Source organism: Mytilus edulis, chromosome 4, assembly GCF_963676685.1.
Source record: "Mytilus edulis chromosome 4, xbMytEdul2.2, whole genome shotgun sequence".
In the NCBI taxonomy this organism is placed as follows: domain Eukaryota; kingdom Metazoa; phylum Mollusca; class Bivalvia; order Mytilida; family Mytilidae; genus Mytilus; species Mytilus edulis.
Window position 1 is genome coordinate 32,496,281 of NC_092347.1, and position 25,363 is coordinate 32,521,643.

Here is a 25,363-nt window from a genome sequence, read left to right on the forward strand (position 1 = left end):
CTTTTTTGCGGACGCCGAACTATACATCATCTATATAAGTTTTGAAGATGTTTTACTCTATCGTTTGAAGTGAAAAATATTTGAATCTACATTTTAAATTGATACAAAAAAAAAATAATCAAATTTCTGCTCTATAATTTTCCTTTCATAAATGAAATCTTAAATATATCCATAACAAATGTACCGTATAAAATGCATATAAGAGAACACAGCTACTTATAAACTGTTACGCGTCGCATACTAAGTATAGAGACATGCATAATAAATCTAAATTAAAAAAAGGAATTCTTAAAGCTTACTTTGACAAATTTTAAACCTTACTTCATTTCAACAAGTTTAAATTACATGTTCTAAAATTGAGCGACAAAAAAAAAAACAATGCTCTGCTTTATAAATTTTCTTTCATAAATGGAGTGAGAAATATATTCATAATAAATGCAACGTATCAAATGCATATATGAGAACACCTACTTATAAACGGTTACGCGTCGCATACTATGTTTAGAGACAAGTCATGCATGATGAATCTAAATTTAAAGTAGTATATTTACCTGACGATATCAGGATATTGGTATTTAGTCAAATCTTAACCGGAATTTGTGACACAATTAGAATTCTAAAATTTATAAAACGTAAACAACATGTCGAAATATTTAGGCATGAAATAAATATATTTTTGGATAAGTTAATGCAAGCACACGAGGTGTATAGCGTCTTATACGATTACAGGTTTGTAATGTTTAACAACCATATAATATCAGTATGTAAACACGTTAATTATGAGCTTTGAAAATCAAGCAGTTCGAGCATTTTTCTGAGTAAGTGTTAAAAAATTTCAAACAAATATTCTTTACTGTGGTTAGCATTCAATAGTCGTCAGTATCTATAGATGAACAACTTGTGGTTATATTGATAATCTAAAATCGTCCTCGAAGGTAGCGGACAAATTCGCAGCTAAATAATTCGATTGATGTGTCATTTGTATACAAGAGTTATATTCCTTTGAACTATGAGTCTATGTTCAATTTCATAAAGTCAGTATGTTGATTGTCTACCTTGAACAGGGTTATAAATTTATCTTATACCAAGGATTTGTATAGTAAGTCTTACTATACAAATCCTTGCTTATACATATAGTTTTTTTTTATTGAATTTAAAATCATTACAACATCTGTAATGTACTAGATACTCGCATTTTTCATAAGTTTGTCAAAGACATTTATGTATATCTATAATTTCTTTAATTTGTTTTGAAATGTTTAAAATTAATATATACCAATATAAAGAATTATTTTGTTATCTTATAAATATATTTTTGTTATCTGAATGCATTTAGACCGATTGTATACGTCAAATTAAGCAAGGTCAAATTTGCCTTCATCATCACTAACTCTCTGAGAGCGTTGACCAAAGTATATTTTGTTTAAAGCGCGGAAGCGCTTCATTCTAATAATGTGCGCACGGTCAACGCTTTTATAACCCTATGAATTTAAACAATTAAGCATTCGATACGTGTAATTACTTATATTTTTTTAGCTATGATCATGAAAACACGAATTTTATATTATTTTTGTTTAATTCAACTGTGCACTTTATTGTGGGATCACGTGTTATCATGAATGGTAAGTTTTATTGAGTAATGCAATTGCTTAAGGAATAACACGTGATGTGCAGTTAGCCAATCAGAATAAAGTATTATAATGAAACATACATCTAATGTAATTATTATACCTTAATATACCATTAAGGTAAATAGTGGAAATATTCTGAAACAAGTGACTATGTCACAGAAAAAGCATCTGCCAAGTATTCATGAAATTGCTCTCTATTAAAGCCATATCCTGGAAATTATAAAAAAAAACCCCACCTTTTTCCTACTTTAAATTTGAGGAACAATATGCCGGTGAAAAACATTAATTGTGCTGTCAAGAATACACTGTTTTGAGTTTTGGTATGCATAAAAAAAGACCCATCTGCATTTGCCTTCTACTGGTAAAGGCATTTGTTTCTAAGATCGATATGGTGTATACCATTATGCCAGAACTCGAATGAAGCAGAAAGCTGATGTAACTTATCTGCTTTACTCGATCCCTTAAGACAAATACATGAAAGAAGTGTAATAACGCCTAACACAAACACACATACGAACAAATACAAAACAGTACACCATAGCCACCACTTTATTCCAGAAGCTTCTAACTGATGCCGAATGCTAGAATGTAAAATTGTAATTGAGACCTACCCAAAACAATTAGAACTTTTCTGAAAAAGACTATAAATGAAAACAGAACTATATCATCTTCCCATAATGATTGAATGTTAGGAAAATTGACCAGAGTTATCTTACTTTAATCACAGAGAGGGGAAAGCAAACAATTTTTAATTTAAGCCTAATTAACATTAAAACAATTTTCCAGTAACAAATAAAGTTACCTTATTGAAATATAAGGTCTTTGTTAGCTAAATCTATTAATTTTATTAGATATTATGAATTTGTATGAAAATAGAGAAACATGCTATTTAAAATTAAAGCTTACATAGACAAATTTTAAACTAACTTCATTTCAACAAGTTTAAATTACATGTTCTAAAATAGAGCTAAGAATTGTTTGTATTGTAGTAAAAAGTCTTTGAAGTTTTATTCAAATACGTTATTGAACATTACTAAGAGCCAATAAATACAATAATTTTGTATTTTATAAATTCGTGCCTTCAATAAATAAAAGTCGTCATAGAACAGTCTCATTTTCATACCGGTATCCGAAATGACTCGTTTCATTGCTATTAAAACAAATATGTACTATATCATCTTCCCATAATGATTGAATGTTAGGAAAATTGACCAGAGTTATCTTACTTTAATCACAGAGAGGGGAAAGCAAACAATTTTTAATTTAAGCCTAATTAACATTAAAACAATTTTCCAGTAACAAATAAAGTTACCTTATTGAAATATAAGGTCTTTGTTAGCTAAATCTATTAATTTTATTAGATATTATGAATTTGTATGAAAATAGAGAAACATGCTATTTAAAATTAAAGCTTACATAGACAAATTTTAAACTAACTTCATTTCAACAAGTTTAAATTACATGTTCTAAAATAGAGCTAAGAATTGTTTGTATTGTAGTAAAAAGTCTTTGAAGTTTTATTCAAATACGTTATTGAACATTACTAAGAGCCAATAAATACAATAATTTTGTATTTTATAAATTCGTGCCTTCAATAAATAAAAGTCGTCATAGAACAGTCTCATTTTCATACCGGTATCCGAAATGACTCGTTTCATTGCTATTAAAACAAATATGTCATAATAACATGACAGAGAGTTTTGTTTCGGAATATTCTAGATTATATAAATATAAAAAAAAAGCAAATTTTAGACAATGTACCCTCCTAAGCCTGGAAGTGGCTAGTCACATATAGTTACCGGCGTTTTTCTCACAATGACGTTCTACCTCCATAAGCCTGGATATGTCGTGGCTGGTCACATATGTTCAAAAATGTACCTTGTCATATATCAAGTAACAAAAACAGACCTCTGGTACATTAGTATTGAGATAAATTGTCTTTGGTAGGGGCTTGCAATGCATTGCTTTTTTTCAATAAATTCTTAAACACTTTCCTCTATTTGCCCCTTTTATATATCTTACATTGTGAAGAAATTTCAACAAACAATATTTATAGCATCTATAACTAGCATCAGTAAAAATACTACATTGGAATACACAGAGATTAATTGGTTTGACAAATAGCTGATACATTTACGATCATAGTTTCAGATACTTATGATTTAATCAAGCAAGTGATATCATCAACCTAGTGATAAATTTAATCTGAATTTATCACCCTTTTCATATATCATGGAGCATGAAATAGTGACCTATTCCAGCGGCTCATCCCTACCACTCATTACATAGGAAGTGCCCCTCCTTTTCTCGAGTATATTATAATCAAACTCCAAGTCAACATCCGGATATAGTGATACTTCGAACTGTTAGCACTTTTGTCAGCTCAAACCTAACAAAATTTCTCTACATGTCTAACACAAAAAAGACACAGCCTTGAGTTAAGACATTTGAAGCATTGAAATGATGCAACACAACTAATTTAAACCAGAAATCGCTGTTTGATTTGTGCTGTTTATGCATAACTCTATAGAGCGGTAAAAGTGACGCCATCCAAATTCACACTTGATTATTGATTGGTGGAAATAAACATTGCGTTTAAGTTTCATAACATTTGGATGAGGCAAACTTAATTTCAGTTAGAGAATGGTAACTAATTCTAGGGCACGCGTACGTGTAACAGCCAGTTACTTTGTTCCGGTGGAACTTTTCAACTAGTTATTTCGTTCCGATGGAACTTTCCAACTAGTTGTTTTATTCCGAGTGCAGTTGAAAAGTTCCGGAAAAAAGTAGCTAGTTGAAAATTCCCGGAACAATGTAGCTAATTGAAAAATTCTGGCCGGAACAAAACAACTAGTTACATCGTTCCGGAACAAATCAGATAGTCAATTTATTCCAGCATATCATAATAACTATTTATTACACTTGGTATAAAACCAACTAGTTGGAAAGTTCCACCGTAACAAACAACTAGTTGGACAATATGTTCATCATAGTTGTGTATATCAAATGAAAATTAAAATGTGTTACTGAAAAGTGAACGTGTGCCGACCATGCTTTAATAACTCATTGTATTTAAAAAGATATTGAATAAATACAATGGAAATATGTTAGTTCTTTTATAGACTTGTTTGACAAAGAGGAACTTTGTGACTAGTTTATAAGTTCCGTTTGAACATTTTAAGCTAGTTTGCTATTTCCAATTTGGGCTAATTCGCCGATGAAGGAGGAACTTTGTAGCTATTTGATAGGTCCCGTTAGGCATTTGTGGCTAGGGTCTTTTAGTCTCTGCGCTCCGTTTTTTAAAAATTCATTGTTGATATGTTCTTCCATTTTTTTAGCCAACTCTCTGAATGTAGCTGTCTGACTCTTTAATAAATTCTGTTGGTAATTTTGACTAGTTTGTTAGTTCCTTTATAAACTTATTTGACAAAGAGGAACTTTGTGACTAGTTGATAAGTTCCGTTTGACTTTTGTGGCTAGTATCTTTTTTCCCCTTTGAAAACTTTCAAAGATAATATGTTACGCTTTTACTTTTTATCAAATCTCCAAATGGAACTTTGTGACTGGTTGATAAGTTCCGTTGGAACTTTTGGGCTAGTTTGTTAGTTCTAAAATTTAAAATTATTAATATTTTTTGTTATCAATTGACTATGATATAATAAAATAAAATTGTCAATCAACATTTTCACTTTGATTTTATCTTGCATGTTAATTTAATGAATGTACTATTTAAAATAGTGTGTTTCTTCCAATTAAAATTAGATCTAGCCACCATCGCCTGTCCAGAGAACCCATAAAACTGTCATTACTATATCCTCTGAAAGCAAATAGCTTTAATAAATGAGCAATGTTTTTTTTAGCAATTTGATAAAATAAACAGATATTAAATCAGTAAAAACCACACATTATATGTTCTGCATATTATGAAAACAAGACAGATAGAAGTATACAATGAAAAAAAACATTTTCAACACATTTGATTGTAAAATGAAGACTTTATCTAGTGTCCTGAACATTTAATGTTGCATTCAAAGCGATTCTAGTAAAAGCAAATGCTCATCTGACAAACCTTGCTTTATTTCATTATGGATTCAAACATCTTTGAATTCAAACTGAGGATCCTTTTTTCTTGCACGGTCAACATTTAAATGAAAATATGTGTTTTGCGAAGAAAGATTGTTTCAAGATTTTAGATCTTGGACTTAAATACATTCTGTGATCATATCTTTTTAACACAAGATCATTTGGAACATTTCATTGTCAATCTGAAAATGATTGTCAACAGCCGAATCATTTTCTTATTATTCCAGCTATGAAAGTAAGATGGAATGGTTGTTTAGTTAAATCATGTTTTTGAACTTCAGTGTCTTGTCTTTAAAATAATTTCATCAGAATGTTGTTAACTAAGGTAAAATTGCTGAAACTTACCCCTAAATTATAGAAATCTATCAATTGACATTAATCTTATTTTTTTTTGTATGCTGTTGAAACATTTATTCTATGATATTTATAGGTAAAATATCTTATAATTTGATTTAATTTCCTAAATCCATGTTTTTACTCCGTGACTTGTCAAAAACTCCAGCACTCCCAACACTCCAGGCAGCACTCCAACACTCCAGCACTCCACTCCAGCACTCCGCTCCACCACTCCATTCCACTCCACCTTTTAGTACATGCCTGTTATACTCTTTCCCGCTTTTCATTAATAGTTATCCCATAAGGACGCGGTGTGTCAGTGTAAGATCATCCCGATGGCCGGAGGCCAGAGGGTGATCTTACACTGACACACCAAGTCCGAATGGGATAACTATTTTACATCCCAGCTGTTTTAGATTAGACGAAAAACCATTTACAATTCATAAAATCTAATTTAGAAAGCCACACAACCATTACAATATACTTTATATATTACTATATGATGTATACCCTTTATGACCCCCTAACACGATGAGTAGATATCAAACAATGTCAACTCGCCCCACTGGCCAATCGGCCAACACTATATCGCCACTTTATGAAAAAATTGCCCCACTCTTGTAACCGACTCGCCCAACTTTTAAACAGTGCAAAATCAACTGGAACAATCAGTCTGACAACTCATTTATTTAACGAAAAGGGTTTAAACCCCACTGAGTAAAGGTCTGCCAACTCGCCCCAGTTATAAAAATATCTTGCTTCCTTTAAGTATGTTAAATTTCTGATAATTCGTATCAAGTCGTCCTGGTGAAGTGGTATGTGTCGTGGCTTGATATGCTAAAGGTCTTGAGTTCGAATCCCAGCATATACACTGGATTTTTTCTCCGATAATTTTGATAGATAGTCTTCTCTGTATATTTAATTATAAGTTTTATACTGGTTTGACATTCCCGCCAAAATGTTACAGAACAAAGGAAAGCATGCATAACAAAGAAACTTAAACTGGGGTGATCTGGTTGGGGTGATCCGGCTCAGATCACCCCTGTTAGAACAAAGGAGCTGGGATGTAACTAAAGGTGCAGCGTAATCAAGAGCGTAATGATTGTCATTAATACTAAACAGATGAGGCTGTTACGAAAACAAAAATATAAGAAGTCATTCAACCTTAGGTCACCAAAATACAAGGAAAGTTACGTCAGAGTACTTTATCTGTACATGTGTATATGAATCAGGAAAAAGTTTGTGATCGAGTCTTGTTCTTGTCTAACTTGGAAATTAATTAAACATATTGTGTTTTCGTTTACAAAAGGTAAAGAATATGTTTATATATATAACATGTATAATTTTATACACAAGTAAAGCGTAAATAAAATATGTAAACAAGATTTAAATAGCAACATACAACGTCATTAAGTAATCAGATGCTAAATGTATATAACAACGAGTTGACAGTCAGGTTACAGAATTATCTTTTATAAACAAATTTTTCAGGTTTTGATTTGGTCACAAATATTTTCATTTTTTACAGATTTTTTTTTCAGCTTTTACATATAATCATAGAAATAAAGAATGTACTGATCATCTTAACAATACTAGATTCGGTCGAATCGTGATGTTTGAAAACACGCAGAAAGACAAGCAAATTCAAAACTCAATAAAAAAAAAGTGTGCTCATATCTACTTTAAGAACTCTTTTCACTTCGAGGGGGATTTCAGGGAGGGGCATCACCTCCACCTTATTAAGATACTTCATATACTGTTGCATCATCTACATTTTTTACCTATTCAACTCCAAACTTTTTCTAGGTAGGGGAAACGACAACCCCCTCCTTTTCAAATCCTGGATCTGCATCTCTTACTTTACGTTACGGCTTTAATTATCTATTTGGTAACATATTAAAACTTTCAAAAATATCTAATTTGTTTACTGGCAAAACACTAACTTCCAAATGAAGCAGATTCATGGCTAAAGAATCATACGTGGCTAACCATATACGAACTAGTCGCATCGATTTGGTGTAACAATAAATTCTGATGTATAATGAGAATAATAGCACTGCCAAAACTTTTATTAAAAAACGCAACAATCAGTGTAGAGGTCCTTTTTGTTCCTTTTGATGGCATGTTTATAGAGGGTATTTTTTCTACTGCAGTCTAACATACTCGCCTTTACCAATGACAAATGAAATACTTGTAGAACACAATGGGCCGTTAATAATTTGCTTTCAAATTTGCATGTACATGAAATATTTCCCACTGGACGTAAAACAACTTGAACAACAATAAATCATCAAGCACATTATTTACGAATTAGGATAAGAAAATCAATGTATACTCTAAGTCTTTCATAATAAGGCTGCTTGATATACACATTTTTTTTTGGTACCTTTAAATCGGAAAAGAAAATCATAAAAACTTCTCCTATGTACAATTTGTATTTTTTCTTATCCGAATTCGGATAACGATCAAGACGACTTTATATTGAATATAGATATACTAGTACTAGTCACATTGCATACTTAACTCTGTGGTAGTTCATGTGTTCTTCTTATCCTAATCTGGATAAGGATCGTCCCATTGCATACTTAACTCTGTGCGGTAGGTCATGTATTCTTCTTATGCGAATTTGGATAAGAACAGTAATTATTCCTTGGTAATGTGTATTATGTATTCTATCCAAATTCGAATAACATAATTTAGTTTCTCTCCTTATGTTACACGATGATAACTCAATTATTTATTCTTCTTGTCCAAACCAAGATGATTAAATAACTATTGTAATTCTAAAAAAAAGAAATATGTCTAAATACATTATTGCATTCAGTTCATTTTAATAAATGCTGCCTTCCAACATTCTTATTTCAGAAATCTCGCTTATCCGAAACACCCATTGACTTGAGCATATGGAAATGCTCAAAAGCAATTGGTATTTTGTAGAACATTTTCACAGGTTACTTATATATCAGATTATACATTTTATGTGTCTACACGTTTCGCATTTATCTATCCACATGATTATAATGTGAACTTTCAGCAATGATAAGAAAAAAATGTATGATTGCATGTATTACTAAGCGTCTTGCAGAGGTGATATAAAGGCTGAATTCACACACGATATAATAGTGTATTGAGAAAAGCAAACGTACTTTATAGGGATGAATGGACTGACACGTTTCAAATGTTTTCGTTAACTTTTGTTGTGCTTCAAAAATACATTTAGTTTCTTTCAATCTTTTTCTATTTTTCCTATCTTACGACCATCCAACATTTGTGTGAGATTGTTTATTATTATCGGGACGAACATGTGTTTTGATGAAATAAATAAAAACACATTTTTTTACAATAACATGCAGGATCTAATAAAAACAAAGTATTGTTCATTTCTAAGAAATTATCAAAAAATGTAAAGCCTTTTTTAATGTGAACACCGAAGTTAGAAATAATAAAAACAAACACAAAAACAAACACAAAAACATATCTAATAAGATAAATTCATAAAAGAAACCCGGCTTAAAATTTTACACGTCAGTCCCGTGTTTTATCTACAACAGACTCATCATTTATGATAAATGACGCTCAAATAAAAAAGTAAAATCGCCTTGTAAAGTACGAAGATAAAGAGCATCAAAGAACCCAAAAATTGGACAGGTTTTCCTGACTACAGCTACGGTTAGAATAAGTTATCCGCACTTGCACCTTAACTTTGTTTATATGTTACGAGCAAAATCTTGAAACACTGGCAAATAGCAAAATGTATTTTTTTTTTTAAATCTAGTGAATCCCATCTTTACCGGATACTTGAATTTTCTAAATATTATTGACTCGTATGAATTTTTTCATCCTATTTTTTCCAAGAAAATACGAATAGAACAGTTCTGAAAGTTGTCATCGGGCTTCATAGCATTATACAATACCATGTGATGTAGGTTCAGATTCATTACTGATTTACTTCCCGTTAATCAAATACTTAAATATTATTCCAATTCATACAATCCATTTATGAAATTTTTGACACGCTTTTCATAAAAACTACAAACATTAGCTTCCTGATTTTTTTTTATCTAGTTCTACGTGAACATCCTTTTCCGAGTAATGGGTTTTTAAATTTATATCTCTTCAATTTTCTGATAACTAAAACTAAATGTGGGTGTATCATTTAAGTTAGCAAAATCTCACAGTTCTACTATTTTTATATAATTCATTTTTACATACACAGAAATATTCCACATCTATTTTCCTTTTGTATTGTGAATTTATTTAGAATTCATTGCCATATACTTACAATTGATTTGCAGACTCTCAGTCAAAAATGTTGGACGGAGCACCAAGCCAAAGTCAAAACAAAAGTAGCATTGAAGACCAACTTAATGAATTAGACGCTGATAAATCCAAATCACTGTTTAAACCAAACCAACAAAATAAGCCATTAATTCCAAACAATTTTATCAGTGATTTTGCGTTGAAGTTTTATGGTATGAATGTTTTGAAATTTGAGGAATTAAATAGTTTCGATGACAGGAACTATCACATCACCGTAGACCCTGTTATAAAAAATGCCTATATTAAAGATTTCAACAAAACAGGCTATGTTCTGAAGGTTCTGAACTTGGAAGATTCCAAGATACCAGGTTTGATAGGTAATAAAAATATTAACATTTACATTTAAGGTGTGTACATTAATATTTTATCATCTTGCTGGTCTACACTGTACAATATATAACATTTAAGTACTAGAAAAAGAAGAAGATCCATACATTAAAAAGATATAATGTATGACTAATTGCAGATATTCAGTATTTTTTTGCCAAATGAGGCAAAAGGTACCAACAAGATATTCGAACTAATAAGAACAACTTACAATGCCATGGTAAAAAAAAGAAAAAAACAACAAAAAGACAAATAACAATTTACACTACACAGCAAAGAAAACTGAAAACTGTGCAACACGAACTACACCAAAATTGAAGATGATCACAGGTGCTCCTGAAGTGTATACAGATCCTGTTCCACATGTGGCACCCATCGTGTTGCTAGTATTAAGTAAAAAACGCGTTTAAGTCTTATTAAGTGAGGAAAAGAGGAGGGGTTGTGGTTACGACAATTGTGACTTACCCGTCGTCACAATTGAAACAAAAATTCTACAACGGAAAAAAAATCGTAATGGTGTCTTTAAGGAAAGGATGACTTCAATTATACCACTTGCATTCAAACCATTTGTTTGAATAGCTCACTTTTAAGAAACAACCATCTGTCAAGAAGTCATTAAAGGAAATGCAAGGTCTGGCATAAAGTTTCAACTGTGAGCTAAATATTCCATACGAGATGCTGCTTGAATGTTGTTACATAAAAAGGGAAAGTTCACAATTTGGAAGCTGACATAGTCTTAATTTTGTACCAACCACCTTCAAACATCAATTCCTGGATGTAAGTCAAGATATGATGCAAGTCAATTATTTTAATTGGACTGTACATTTTTAAATGGTAATTGATAAATCTTTTACTTTTCAGTACACATATTAAAAAGATTTGGTATGATTGCTAATGAGACAACTCTCCACAAGAGACTAACACGACACAGACACTAACTGGCCTTCAACGATGAGCAAAACCCATACCGCATAGTCAGCTATAAAGACACCGAAATGACAAATGAAAAACGATTCATGTCTGTATATTTAAATAAATATGAGCGTTTTGTACACTCGTTAATGTATCTTTTCGGGAATTATCATTCCTAAATAAGAGGATTTCATATTAATTTTGTAATCGTTTTTTAGTTTATCAAATTATTTATTCCCATATATCTGTATGATCATTATAGTTATTCGTATTTTGTTTTCCTACCACAATCTCAGTGTTGATAATAGCCTCGATCATTGTAGATGAACAAGACGTCCTTAACAAAAAAAAAAAAAAAAAAAACAGAAAATAGAACAACACAATTCACCGACAGTGCAAGACCTTGATGGGAAATAAAGGTCATAAACCCCCCACCCCCACCCCACCCCCACGTCATTATATTTTGCATGGGACAAATAAACACGATATAAAAGTTGAACAATACGAAATATGATGTATAATAATTCTCATTATTACAGAAGCACAGCATGCAGTCTTAAAACATCTGCGGATGAAGAAATTCCCTGGGCAGGAATTTGTACAGAATGTTGAAGGAAAAATGTGGTCACTACAAGGAGTAACTAAGGATTCTAAAGGTAACCTTAGATATAATCTTATAAAAGACAGTAAGTAATAAAAAATTGTAACACAATGTTTTATTTTATTTAAAAGGAGCAATAACTGTCTTGTTCATTGATTTGACTTAAATTCTCATATTTGATTTAAAGCATACTAAAACATAAAACTTATCTATAAAGAACCTAAAACAATTAATTTTCAAATTTCATGAACATGTATCACCATTTCGTGTGTATTTACTTAGGTCGAGATGTCATCTTATTAATTATCGAGGAGACCTCCGAAGACTACCGACGGTCATATATCCCGACATCAACATACATAAAAATGTAAATAAAAAGCGAACTCGTGCAATTTAATTTTTCTATGTCTGTTTGATATTATATTGTTTACAAAAATATTTGAAAATATGTTTATAATCGTTTTTACCTTATAAGATTGAGTTTGTGTAAATCGAACCAGTCAATCAAATGGTTTACTCTTGTTTTACTTCAAATGTTGACAGTATTTGTATTTTTATCCATCCACTGAGTTAAGCCTTTATCAACTGATTTTTATAGTTCGTTCTGATGTTGTAATGTTATACCACTGTCCCAGGTTAGGGGAGGGTCCGTTTCCCGCTAACACATTCTGAACGTGTGTGTCTGTCCCAAGTCAGGAGCCTGCAATTCAGTGGTTGTCGTTTGTTTATGTGTTATGTACTTGTTTTTCGTTAATTTTTTTGTACATAAATTAGGCCGTTTGTTTTCTCGTCTGAATTGTTTGACATTGTCATTTCGGGGCCTTTTACAGTTGACTATATGATATGGGCTTTGCTTATTGTTGAAGGCCGAACGTTAATACATATGAAATATGTGATATCTACACACCCTTTTTTGCAATGTTAAACATGTTTGTGAGCGCTCAAACGTCCCCTTAAAGAACAAAGAACTACTACAAGACCCGTTTATTATTTTTATTCAAACATCCGTTTTCTTGTATTAGTATCGCGTTAAAACGTATAGAACACTAAATAATGATGGTGCATCCGATGCGCTTTTCCGGATCTACCTTCATCCGAAAAGCAAAACCCCATGTTTTCAAAACCAAATATATACATTATGAATTGACTTACAAAAAGGATCAACAAATATTTTTATTTCTCACAACCACATTGTTTTATAGAAGTTGACGGCCCATACATTTTCTATATGTTGAAGTACATGGAAGGAGATATAGCTATTTCTAAGCCCTATGTTCCAGCAACATTATTCAACATAGGGAAGTTTGTTGGTAGATTACAAGTTGCTCTAGAGGTATGAATGATACTAAATATAACTACATGTACGATACTAAATATAACTACATGTCCGATACTAAATATAACTACAAATACGATACTAAATATAACTACATAGATAAAGGAAGATGTGGTGTGAGTGCCAATGAGACAACTCTCCATCCAAATAACAATTTAAAAAAAAGTAAACCATTATAAGTCAATGTACGGCCTTCAACACGGAGCCTTGGCTCACTCGAACAACAAGCTATAAAGGGCCCCAAAATTACTAGTGTAAAACCATTCAAACGGGAAAACCAACGGTCTAATCTATATAAAATTAGAAAAAAGCGAGAAACGAGAAACACGTATAAATTACATAAACTACTGTACATGAGATTCCTGACTTAGGACAGGTGCAAACCTTTGCAGCGGGATTAAACGTTTTAATCATGTTAATGGATCAAAACCTTCTCCCTATTTCCGAAACAATAGCATAACATAACAACATAGAAAAACGCACGGTAAAATATCAATTAGCAGGCTTAACTCAATCAAAAAACGTACATTAATACACTATAAACGAATAAATTTGATCTGCGATATCTGTCTGCAAATGCACAGTTAATAAAATATTAGGGACACACATTCAAGGCCAAAAAGCAAACAAACATGATCTTGATATCTATATCACTAACAGAAAGCTGAATACTAAAATTTATGATAAAAGAGATGATTTTTCATTTCCTATCGTTAATTATCCATTTTTAGATGGTGACGTTCCCTTGTCACCATCTTACGGTGTTTATATATCTCAACTTGTACGATTCGCTCGTGTATGTAACAATGTTTTAGATTTTAACGAGAGAAGTTTATGTATTACTGAAAAATTATTACACCAGGGTTTTCGATATCACAAACTAGTCAAAACATTTACTAAATTTTATCATTGGTATAAGGACATCATTCGTAAATATAGCTCAACATGCAGACTTCTTATACGTTCAGGTATTTCACATCCAATTTTTTATGGAAATATTCTTTATAAAGCACAAAGGTGTCAGTATTCACCTCAAAAACTAACAAAACCTTTGAATAGACTTATTAAGAAGGGATATAGTTACGATACTGTTGTCAGGTCATTAAAGATTGCATATTTTGGCGTTAATATTGATTCACTTATAGGGTCTTTGCATCGGAACTAAACACATTTATTCAAAACCCAGTTGTTGGCATGACACGGGTTATATTCTTTCATATATGTTATGATGATATGATACTAAACCCCTAACGGGAAGGATGTGCCTGATGTTCATATGATGAAATCATAATCTTTCAGTCAGTTTAATTGAAGTCTGGAGCTGGCATGTCAGTTAACTGCTAGTAGTCTGTTGTTATTTATGTATTATTGTCATTTTGTTTATTTTCTTTGGTTACATCTTCTGACATCAGACTCGGACTTCTCTTGGACTGAATTTTAATGTGCGTATTGTTATGCGTTTACTTTTCTACATTGGCTAGAGGTATAGGGGGAGGGTTGAGATCTCACAAACATGTTTAACCCCACCGCATTTTTGCGCCTGTCCCAAGTCAGGAGCCTCTGGCCTTTGTTAGTCTTGTATTATTTTAATTTTAGTTTCTTGTGTACAATTTGGAAATTAGTATGGCGTTCATTATCACTGAACTAGTATATATTTGTTTAGGGGCCAGCTGAAGGACGCCTCCGGGAACGGGAATTTCTCGCTACATTGAAGACCTGTTGGTGACCTTCTGCTGTTGTTTTTTTTCTATGGTCAGGTTGTTGTCTCTTTGGCACATTCCCCATTTCCATTCTCAATTTTAAGTTCAAACAATGCCATGGCAAGTCACCACTGCAAAATATTCAACCCTTCGAAAATATTCACTTAGAAAAAAAAACGATTTAAAAAAAATACAGGTAAATCTTGAAGTTTATACAAATGTAGTAAGAAGAAACAAAATATAACTACATGTACGATACTAAATATAACTACATGTACGATACTAAATATAACTACAAGTACGATACTAAATATAACTACATGTACGATGTGTTACCAGAAAGAAAGCAGAAATATATCATAGTAAAACACAGCTTTAAACATAAACTTAATGTATGAGTCGGTTGACAATTTGGGGTATGCTGATTTGTTGGTAAATCTTATTTATGGACATCATCCACATTTACAATTTCGCTATCTTTTATGGTTTCTGCAAAATAAAATGGAAAAAAAACATCGTTCAAAGACAATAGCTCCTGTAATTATGATGTCAATTTACAATTTAGGTCATGATGTTTACTTGTAAATCTTCTTTGCTTAACATTTTTGTTATTTCTGTTTCTATCTATTATGTTTTTGTAAAAATTGTAAAACATTGTCAAGAGAAATAATTTTTTTACGAGTTAAACTGATTATTTTACCATGATGGCTTATTTGTAGGTCTTCTGTTGCTTAACAATTTTGCTTTTACAATTGCTGTTGATGATTTCGTCAATGTGATTTAACAAAAACAAAACTCCTCATTTGATATATATTACTTTGTTAAGAAGATGGCATCTATTTTTATGCTTCATTAAACTGAAAAGTGCACTTCAGGAAAGAATGGGAAATGGATGGACATATAACAGAAAAATAATGTATGAACATATTTAAAGCTATTTAAGTAAATTTAATTATTTATTTTTCAGGATTTTGATGATGCTTTTCTAACAGAAAGGAATTTCCGATGGAATTTAGCAGAATGTCCCCGAATTTTAGATTTCGTGTTTGCTATGAAAAGCAAGAAAGATGCACAACTTGTAAATGTTATCATAAAAGAATTTATTGAAGAAGTGAAACCAGTGTTGTGTCAATTAAGGAAAGGTAAAATGATTTTAAGTATTCGCTACTCTGTTTCAAAATATGAAATTATGGAAAGATAGTAGTGGTTACCAGGTTTTTTAAGGCACAACATAGATAAAAACAGAGGATTCCGAATATCTGGCAAAAATTCAAAAACAACATTTATTATCTCCATCAGAGTTTTTTCTTTCATACATTGACACGTAACATTTACGATTATGATATTAATGTACCCAAAAAAGGAAAAGAACCCTTTTACTGCATTGTAACGTCCCTAGACTTTATTACTTCTCCATTCTGATAAAAAAAAAACAATCGAAAATCAAAGAACTAGACCAGAATCAGTTATCTTTAAAAATATTTAAATCAATTTATCTTCTTAACGCCCATTGCATAGCATTCCAATGTTTTCATTGTTATCTCTAAACGTTACAATATACTTAACCAACTGTAGTATTTCTAATTATTTGGCGTATATCATATATACTTCAGTAAAATATCATTTTTCCTACAAAAGCTCTAAATATTAGATGAACTCATTATAAATACCAGACTTACCATTTTGACCCTCGTTTCATCTACAAAAAAATGTAGTTGAATCAAACACGATAAAAAAAGCTTAATACAATTTGAAGTTGAGCAACATTGATGATTCAACATTTTGAAAGGTTTTGCCAAATACATCTATATCTGAGACAGAAAAAAAGTATTTTTTATATTCAAGTTTTGTGAACAGTTTATTTATGACCATTATAGAATACAACGAAATGGGTTTTTATCTTACATTTATAAAAACAGGTCTGCACGAAATAATCGCGTTTAATTACTATAAAAACGTGCTCACAAAGTTATGCGGAAACCAAAAATTAACAAGGAGTTCCTGTTTTAACTATTCAAATGTGTCAGTTAACCATCTTTGGCACCTGACGTCGAAATTGTCTGATCATGTAGAAGTCTATAGATTTAGAAAAAAGAAAAATAACAAAAAATACTGATCTCCAAGGAAAATTCGAAACGGAAATTATCGTAAAAAAGATAATATCAAAAGTTCAAACACATTTAAAGAATAGAGAACTGTTATAATCTTGACATAGGGCACAGGCTTTTCTATATGTAAAACAATTATGGATTAAACCTGGCTTTTAAAGGTAGCTAAACTCTCACTTGTATGTCAATCGCATAAAAGTCCATTATACTGATAGCAGTGTGTGAGCAAAACAAACGGACATTATCGGTTACATTAATGAAAGAACGAATAAATAAAACTCAAAGGACTGACTTTTTGCATTGAATTAAAATATATTTTGTCGTTTTTCAGTACTTATTCACGGTGACCTTAATGAAAGTAATATTCTGCTCAAGGAGGGTTATGATCAATCCAGCGTTCCACAGGAAACACGACATTGCGATGTTATTGGTATAATTGACTTCTTGGACATGCATAACAGTTACACAATAACTGACTTAGCAATTTTGATAGCACACATGTCTACGGAGTGTAAATGTATGGACCCACTAGATTCAGGAGGGCACATTATAGCAGGATATCTTACAGAAAGAAAACTTACAGCTTCAGAAATCGATATTCTGAGGACATTAATCTGTTGTAGAATATCACATGTTGTAGTTGTGTCAGAGTATACTCTCACAATGGACCCTGGTAACAAATACATATTATCTTTCATCGAAAGGTATAAACCTCTTCTTTTGAAATACTGGAACACATCAAAAGCTGAACTGCATGAACGATGGAAGACAATTCTTAAAGAATACGGCTTGAATCATTTATACATGGTTAAAAATGGTAATGAAAGCATTTAACTTGAATGTTGATTTAGACAAGCATGAACCTGTGTTTTCTATTTGTTTCCAACATAAAAATAGAATGATATAAATCTTTTACTACTTACTTTGGTTCAATGCTATCAAACTAAACTCAAGGACATCGCTGTTGCATAATTTGCCCCAAGTCAATAATTCAATCTCACTTGAATCCGTATTAATCTGACCTACAATCTTACCTTTGTTGCAAATGGATTGAGCATGCGCTCAACATTTTCAAGGATTACATTTGTACTACGAATGTCAGCGGAAAAAAGTAAAACTAGGATAGTCAGTTACAGGCAGCTGATTTCGTTGAGTGATTTCACCCGACAAAATCGTTCTTATAAATGAGAAGCGACAGATACCAGAGAGACAGTCAAACTCATAGATCGAAAATAAACTGACAACGCAATGGTTAAAAAAGAAACATTACAAACGGACAAATAATAGTACACAAAACAAAACAAAGTACTAAGCAATACGAACCCAACAAAAAACTGGGGGTGATTTGAAGTGCTCCGGAAGGGTAAACAGATCCTGCTCCACATGTAACAGCCGTCGTGTTGCTCATGTTATCGCAAACCGGATAGTCTAGTCTAATACAGTAAGTCACATTCGTGATAAGGAAACGGGATTGTACAAATTACAAATTTTATTTATTACACTACTAAATGCTACTTTATGATATGGAACAAAAGCAACCAAAAAATCAATTCGTTATGGCCCAAGATGACTTTTAAAAATGTTTATATCATTGAAAAAGCTCTAAATTATTTCACTTTGATGAAACAATTACATTTTTTTGCATAAAAATTTAGTTATCTTTTTTAACCCATCGGTGACCTATACTTTTATTATTTTTTTCACCTAAGGTGTCTTTAACTAAACTATTGTAAAATTTAAAAATTTCTGTAATATCTTTCTTTTTTTATTTCGATATTACCTTTTTTTCTCCTATAAGTTCAACAGAAAAAAGTACCTTAACAAAAATGCATACTTCTTTCGAAGGCAGATTGCGAGCTTAAATGAACGGTGACCCCATATTTTTTTTTATTTTTTTATTAAGTATAGGATAAAGTTTATTTATAGAAAAAAGAAGGGAAATCCTATATTTTAAAAAAAATGAATTATACCTGCGAGCCTTCTTAAGAGTAAACTAGAGGCTCTCAACCTGTATCGCTCACCTGATTCTACTTGGGTTTTTGAAATCATATAAAAAAAAATAAAAAATTTGGCTAAAAGTAACAACACTTGGACAGCACCTCATTAGGAAAGAAACATTCATGCTATGTTTGATTTCATTCAATTCAGTGGTTCTTTAGAAGAAGACTTTTATATGCATTGCCCATAGGGTTCTATGTTCAACTAAGTCCCCCACTGGCGGCCATCTTGGATGTTGCAATGACAACAAAGTAACAAAAAATGGTCAGCATCTCATTCGGAAGATTCATGCTATGTTTGGTTTCATTCCATTTTGTGGCTCACTAAAAGAAGACAAGTGTATGTATTTCAAATAGGGTCCTATGTTAAACTAAGTCCCCCACTGGTGGCCATCTTGAATGATGGATCGGCTGCAAAGTAACAACACTTGGTCAGCATCTGATAAGGAACATTTATGATATGTTTGGTTTCATTCCATTCAGTGGTTCACTAAAAGAAGACATGTGTATGTATTTACCATAGGGTCCTATGTTAAACTAAGTCCCCCAATGGCGGCCATCTTGGATGATGGATCGGCTACAAAGTATCAACACTTGGTCAGCATCTCATAAGGAACATTTATGCTATGTTTGGTTTCATTCCATTCAGTGGTTCTCTATAAGAAGAAACTTGTATGTATTTCCCATAGGGTCGTATGTTAAACTAAGTCCCCCACTGGCAGCCATCTTGGATGATGGATCGGCAACAAAGTAACAACACTTGGTCAGTATCTCATTAGGAACATTCATGTTATGTTTGGTTTCATTCCATTCAGTGGTTCACTAAAAGAAGATATTTGTATCTATTTTCCGTAGAGTCCTATGTAAAACTAAGTCCCCCTGCTTGCGGCCATCTTGGATGATGGATCGGCTACAAAGTAACAACACTTGGTCAGCACCTCATAAGAAACATTCATGCCCTTTTTGGTTTCATTCCATTCAGTGGTTCTCTAGAAGAAGTTCAAAATGTAAAAAGTTAACGACGACGACGACGGACGACGGACGCCAAGTGAGCTAAAAAGTGGGACTCGTAGTCGGAAAGGCACGAAAAGTTAACCAGGAGAGCTTTTGCAGTTGATATTTTAACACAAAGTAAAATAGAAAAATATCGGACTGCAAGGACAATTCAAAACGGAAAGTTCTTAATCCGATGGCAAAATCCATAGTCATAATATATATATATATATACTAAATGGCCAAGAATACACGAAATAGTTAATACCACGACATTGTGTGTTGATTTTTATAGAAGTTCTGTAATTCTAATATACGATTTTAATTTTTATTAAATCAAATGGAATAGTTTGAATAATTTCGGAGGGCTAAACCCCCTTTAGACTAATATATTTTAATTATGCAAAGATCTGAGGTTAATCTCTGATTATAAATGACCAGTTTCAATACAAAAAGCTCATTAGATCACAAGAGAACATCAAATATCTTAGTATTCTTTATAATTTACTTGTGAAGATGAATCCGTAAAATCGCTTTAGATTCACTAAATTTATTTAGTGTTCACTAGCACTTTAAGGAATTTTGGTCTTCTATGCTGTTCAAAATCGTACTTTATTTGGCCTTTTTAACTTTTTTGGATTCGACCGTCACTGATGCGCCTTTTGTAGACGACTTGTGCGTCTGTTAAAAAATTTAAATTTAAATCCTGGTATCTATGATGAATTTATTTCTCGATACTTCTTGTTAACGTTCTATACCACTATATCGATACCGCTTCTGTTGGAATATTAGTCCTCCCCGAGGGAATCATTAACCCAGTTCTTCATGATTCGATAATGCCATGATTTAAAATATAAATTTTCATATTTCCGGGTGATAAAGAAAGACATCGTTTAGAAAATATGATGATTCTTCTCCCTCAGAGTTGACCTAATGATAATTTGGCTATTCTCTTTATATTCTTTTTAGCTATATGTTGCTCTTAGCGTATCTACTAATTCAGTTATTCTCACATCGTTTTAGGGTTTTAATTTCACGATTTTGAAGTCATCCCATTGAAAATATTACTGACACCATCATGAGTTTGCTGGCCGTTATTGAAAATCTGTTTCACAGATGACGATTGATATGTTGAGTATATCATTTCATCCGATGTAAATTATGTAAATTGTTCACATAAATATCTTTGCATATATCCAATTGAATATTTATATTGTTCGCTGAATGAAAATTATAAATTTTGTTAGTTTTTGTTTTTGGTGTAGTCTGAGATAGAGTTATTTCCCGTTTTGATCATGTTATAAACAATGTCAAAAAAATATTTTCATAGATCAACCAGATTTTATATGCTCATGATGTTATACTGACCACTTGGTTTTCTAGAAAATATTTATTTCTTTAAGCCACAATCTTATAAGTATCTTTAATTAATAATCAGACTTACTGTAAAACATGAGTACATTTTGTTTGTCTTTAGAAAATATAATCCTAGACTATCCTCCAATATAGCAGATAAGGGAAATACCACTCAACTCATAAACCATATTAAAAATTCCCATTGAAATTTTGTTATGTTATTTAAGGTGGTACCTAACACTCTAACTAAAATTAATTGGGCTCGTTTAATTTTCTTAAAATTTTGTCAAAGTAAATTTGACAATAATATATGAATTTCAAAAAATTTGAACCAACCGTTTAATCAGAAAAATTACACCGGTTATATAGCAGTTTGACAAACACTTATTTTGATCATTGAGAAGCTTAATATTCCCTTATGAACACAACGTCATTAATACGTTCTGCTGATTTTACAGAGTTATCTCCCTGTAGTGTTAGGTACCACCTTAAGATTGTGCACTTTATTACTCATTTTCAACTCAGTACAACAATTTCAAAAGTGAAGAAAGCGATCAAGAGTAGTTTGTGTCCGTTCGGTCGTTTTCATGACAATAGGTAGGGTCTAGATGTGGGTTTCTCAATATCTGCATATTTTCAATTAAAGGACATTTTTACTGCTTGTTCTGTAAATGTTTTATTACAATACTATCAACATTTTCTGTAAGACAATTATTTCTTTATTCTGTACGCCACCAATTTTAATAATCAGTTTTGTTTTACTTAATTTTTTGAACAGTAACAATTCTTTATACTTTTACATCCGATTATTATCTATTCTTTATCTTTTTCCTATGTTTCATTATTCTCTTGCCTTTTTCTCTATTCTGTAAACAAGACCCTCATTAATTTTATCAACCTTTCCACACTGTCAAGTACCTTTTACGTAACAACTGCAAAAAAATAAAGAGAAAAAAGGAATCCATATGCTCAAATATAAAAAAAAAATTTTTTTATTTGTCTTCGACTTAAGTTTTGTTTCTCCACTTCGTATTGTAATACATTTAAAAATCTGATATGACAGACACAGAAGTCCAATAACAATATAACTATATTCCAATTAACAACACCGCTATATGTACATAAAAAATACTGGAACTTTCTACCATTATTCAATTATCTTATATGTTGTTCAATTGTTTTGAATTTTTCAGATATATTTTAAGGAAACTTGTCAATGTTCACAACTAACTTAAGCCTGGTATAAATTAATGATGTCAGATAAGTTCTGTTTATAATGCAGTGAACATTAAATAAATAATTATAGAACTATTGTATGTAACCTTCAACCTGTAATTTACATTATGGTTTTAACAAGGCTAAGACTTAAAATTTGATAATCTTCCTGTCAACGTCAATAACGGAACTCGTGCGTCATTTTTGTTCAAAACATGTATACCAATCAAAATACGACGAAAAGAAACTAATACAACTAAAATAAAATCGCGAAATAACAGTAAATCGATCTGATCGGATGTAATACCGCTCGATAAATAAATACAACAGTAGTATATTGCTGTTCGAAAGTCTTAAATCGATTGAGAAAAAAACATATCCGTGCTACAAATAAAACCGCGGGAAACACATCAACTATGAGAGGAAAACAACGAAACAACAGTGACATGAACATAATGCATATAAACAAAAAGATGTTGAATGATTGCCAATGAGGCATATCTCCACATGAGACCGAAATGACACAGAAATTAACAACTATATGTCACCGAGAAAACCAAAGGCCTAATTTATTTACAAAATTACCAAAAAAAAATAAATAAGTAACACAGCAATAAATGACTCGCAAGCTTTGACTTTGGGACAAGTACATACATAATGTGGCGGGGTTAAACATATTATTTGCTTCCTAGTCCTTCCATTAGTCCTGGGACAGTGGTCCAACAGAACAATACAAGAACTGTTCACATTAATTAATAAACAGCGCATATGAAGAACAGCAGCAAACAACAAACACTCAATTACAGGCTGTTGACAGACCTGGCATAGGCACATAGAGAGTGTGGTGGTGTTACACATATCAGCGGGCGTCAAACCCTCCCCTAACATGGGGAAGTGGTGTAACAATACAAAATAAGAACAAAGCATATAAATCAGTTGAAAAAGGCATAACTCATAAGATAAAGACGTCATAACCAGTCAAGAGAAAAACATGACCTTGTGCAATGCTAAGATACAGGTATCGACAAATTGTAGAGCCATGAATGTGCATATGTATTAATAATTACTTTGCTTTATTAATTTACTGATAGAAAAACAATATTAATACCAATAATACCAAAAAAAGATCTAATTGCAGCGTTGAGTTGGTTATCTTTTAGAATAAGTTTATTTTAAGGTTCAATAAGTTTACCTGGATCGTTTAGATATTTCCAGGCTCGTTAAACAACATTTTCCCCAACTTAATTATTTTACAGGTGGAACCAAACCTAAAAACCAAATCTTTATATCAATGGAATAATTTATGAAAGGTTTTGAGTAATTTGTGGTGACAAAATGCCTGACTTAATAATTTAACTTTAATACATATATTACGTTCATTAAAATCCAAAATGTCACAACATACACGGGCATATCGAATGAGTTGTGATTTCGAAACCCCGTAAAATGGTGCCAAAGGACAATCACTATCCAAAAAATGGAAAATAAACAATAGGGAAAAAACAATCGTCCCTTTTGTCGTAAAATTTATTTTACAATTTCAGTTGTAAAACTGAAATATCGAAATCTTTGAAAAGACAGTTATTACTGCCTACATTTCATTCTTGATTAATTAATGAAAAATATCATCAAGATAACGGGAAGTGTTGTTGAATTTATCAATTAAATGCAATTCAGACGGGTCTTTTACTGAGTTTGGTCAAAAACTGTGATTCAAAACAGTGCAAGAACAAGTCTGCAATTGATAGGAATACCTACAACCTTTTGATAAACTTTGTTGCCGAAACGTTCATAAATACCTACATAGTATCAAGGAGAAAATTGACAGCTTCAAATATCTCATCCTACCTCTAGTTAGTATTTCTAGCATATTTACCTTCTCATTATAGAAGAAGGCTTTAATATATGAAATTATATTTTTTGTTGCAATACGTTAAACGAAAAAAATATTATATATTTCTTCCTGTGTGACGTTTACATATATGTTATATTTGTTATTCTCGTGGGATTTTGTCTATATGTGTTACATTTTAGTGTTATGTCGTTGTTCTCCTCTTATATTTAATGCGTTTCCCTCGGTTTTGGTTTGTTATCCCGATTTTGTTTTTTGTCCATGGATTTATGAGTTTTGAACAGCGGTATACTACTGTTGCCTTTATTTACATTTTCTGACGTCGAACACGCGAAGCAATGAATGTGGTTTTTAAATTTGATAGATGCTTTTTGTGCTTTTTTTGTTAAATATTTGTTTGTTTTGAGATTGTGACACAGTGATGAATGCTGTACCCATATTTTGACTATTTTACCTAGTATATCTGTTTTGTTCACATATCGTTGTAAATATAATGGAAGTTGATGCGACTGTCATACAAGTGAGAGGTTTAGCGCTATAAAACCAGGTTCAATCCACCATTTTCTACACTTGAAAATGTCTGTACCAAGTCAGGA

At 31.7% G+C, this 25,363-nt stretch overlaps 1 protein-coding gene across 2 annotated transcripts; it reads left to right on the plus strand.

Annotated features, from left to right (window-relative positions):
* Positions 1-573: 573 nt before the first annotated feature.
* On the plus strand, positions 574-18,262 carry LOC139519479 (hydroxylysine kinase-like). Of its 2 annotated transcripts, none has more exons than XM_071311589.1 (6): positions 574-729; positions 10,346-10,687; positions 12,149-12,265; positions 13,413-13,543; positions 16,214-16,388; positions 17,686-18,262. In XM_071311589.1, exons 2-6 carry the CDS (start codon positions 10,360-10,362, stop codon positions 18,186-18,188), a joined length of 1,254 nt encoding a protein of 417 aa, XP_071167690.1. In that variant the 5' UTR covers positions 574-729; positions 10,346-10,359; the 3' UTR covers positions 18,189-18,262. The 2 variants fall into 2 exon arrangements, with proteins under 2 accessions (XP_071167690.1, XP_071167689.1); XM_071311588.1 differs by lacking the exon at positions 574-729 and adding an exon at positions 7,206-7,359.
* Positions 18,263-25,363: the final 7,101 nt, after the last annotated feature.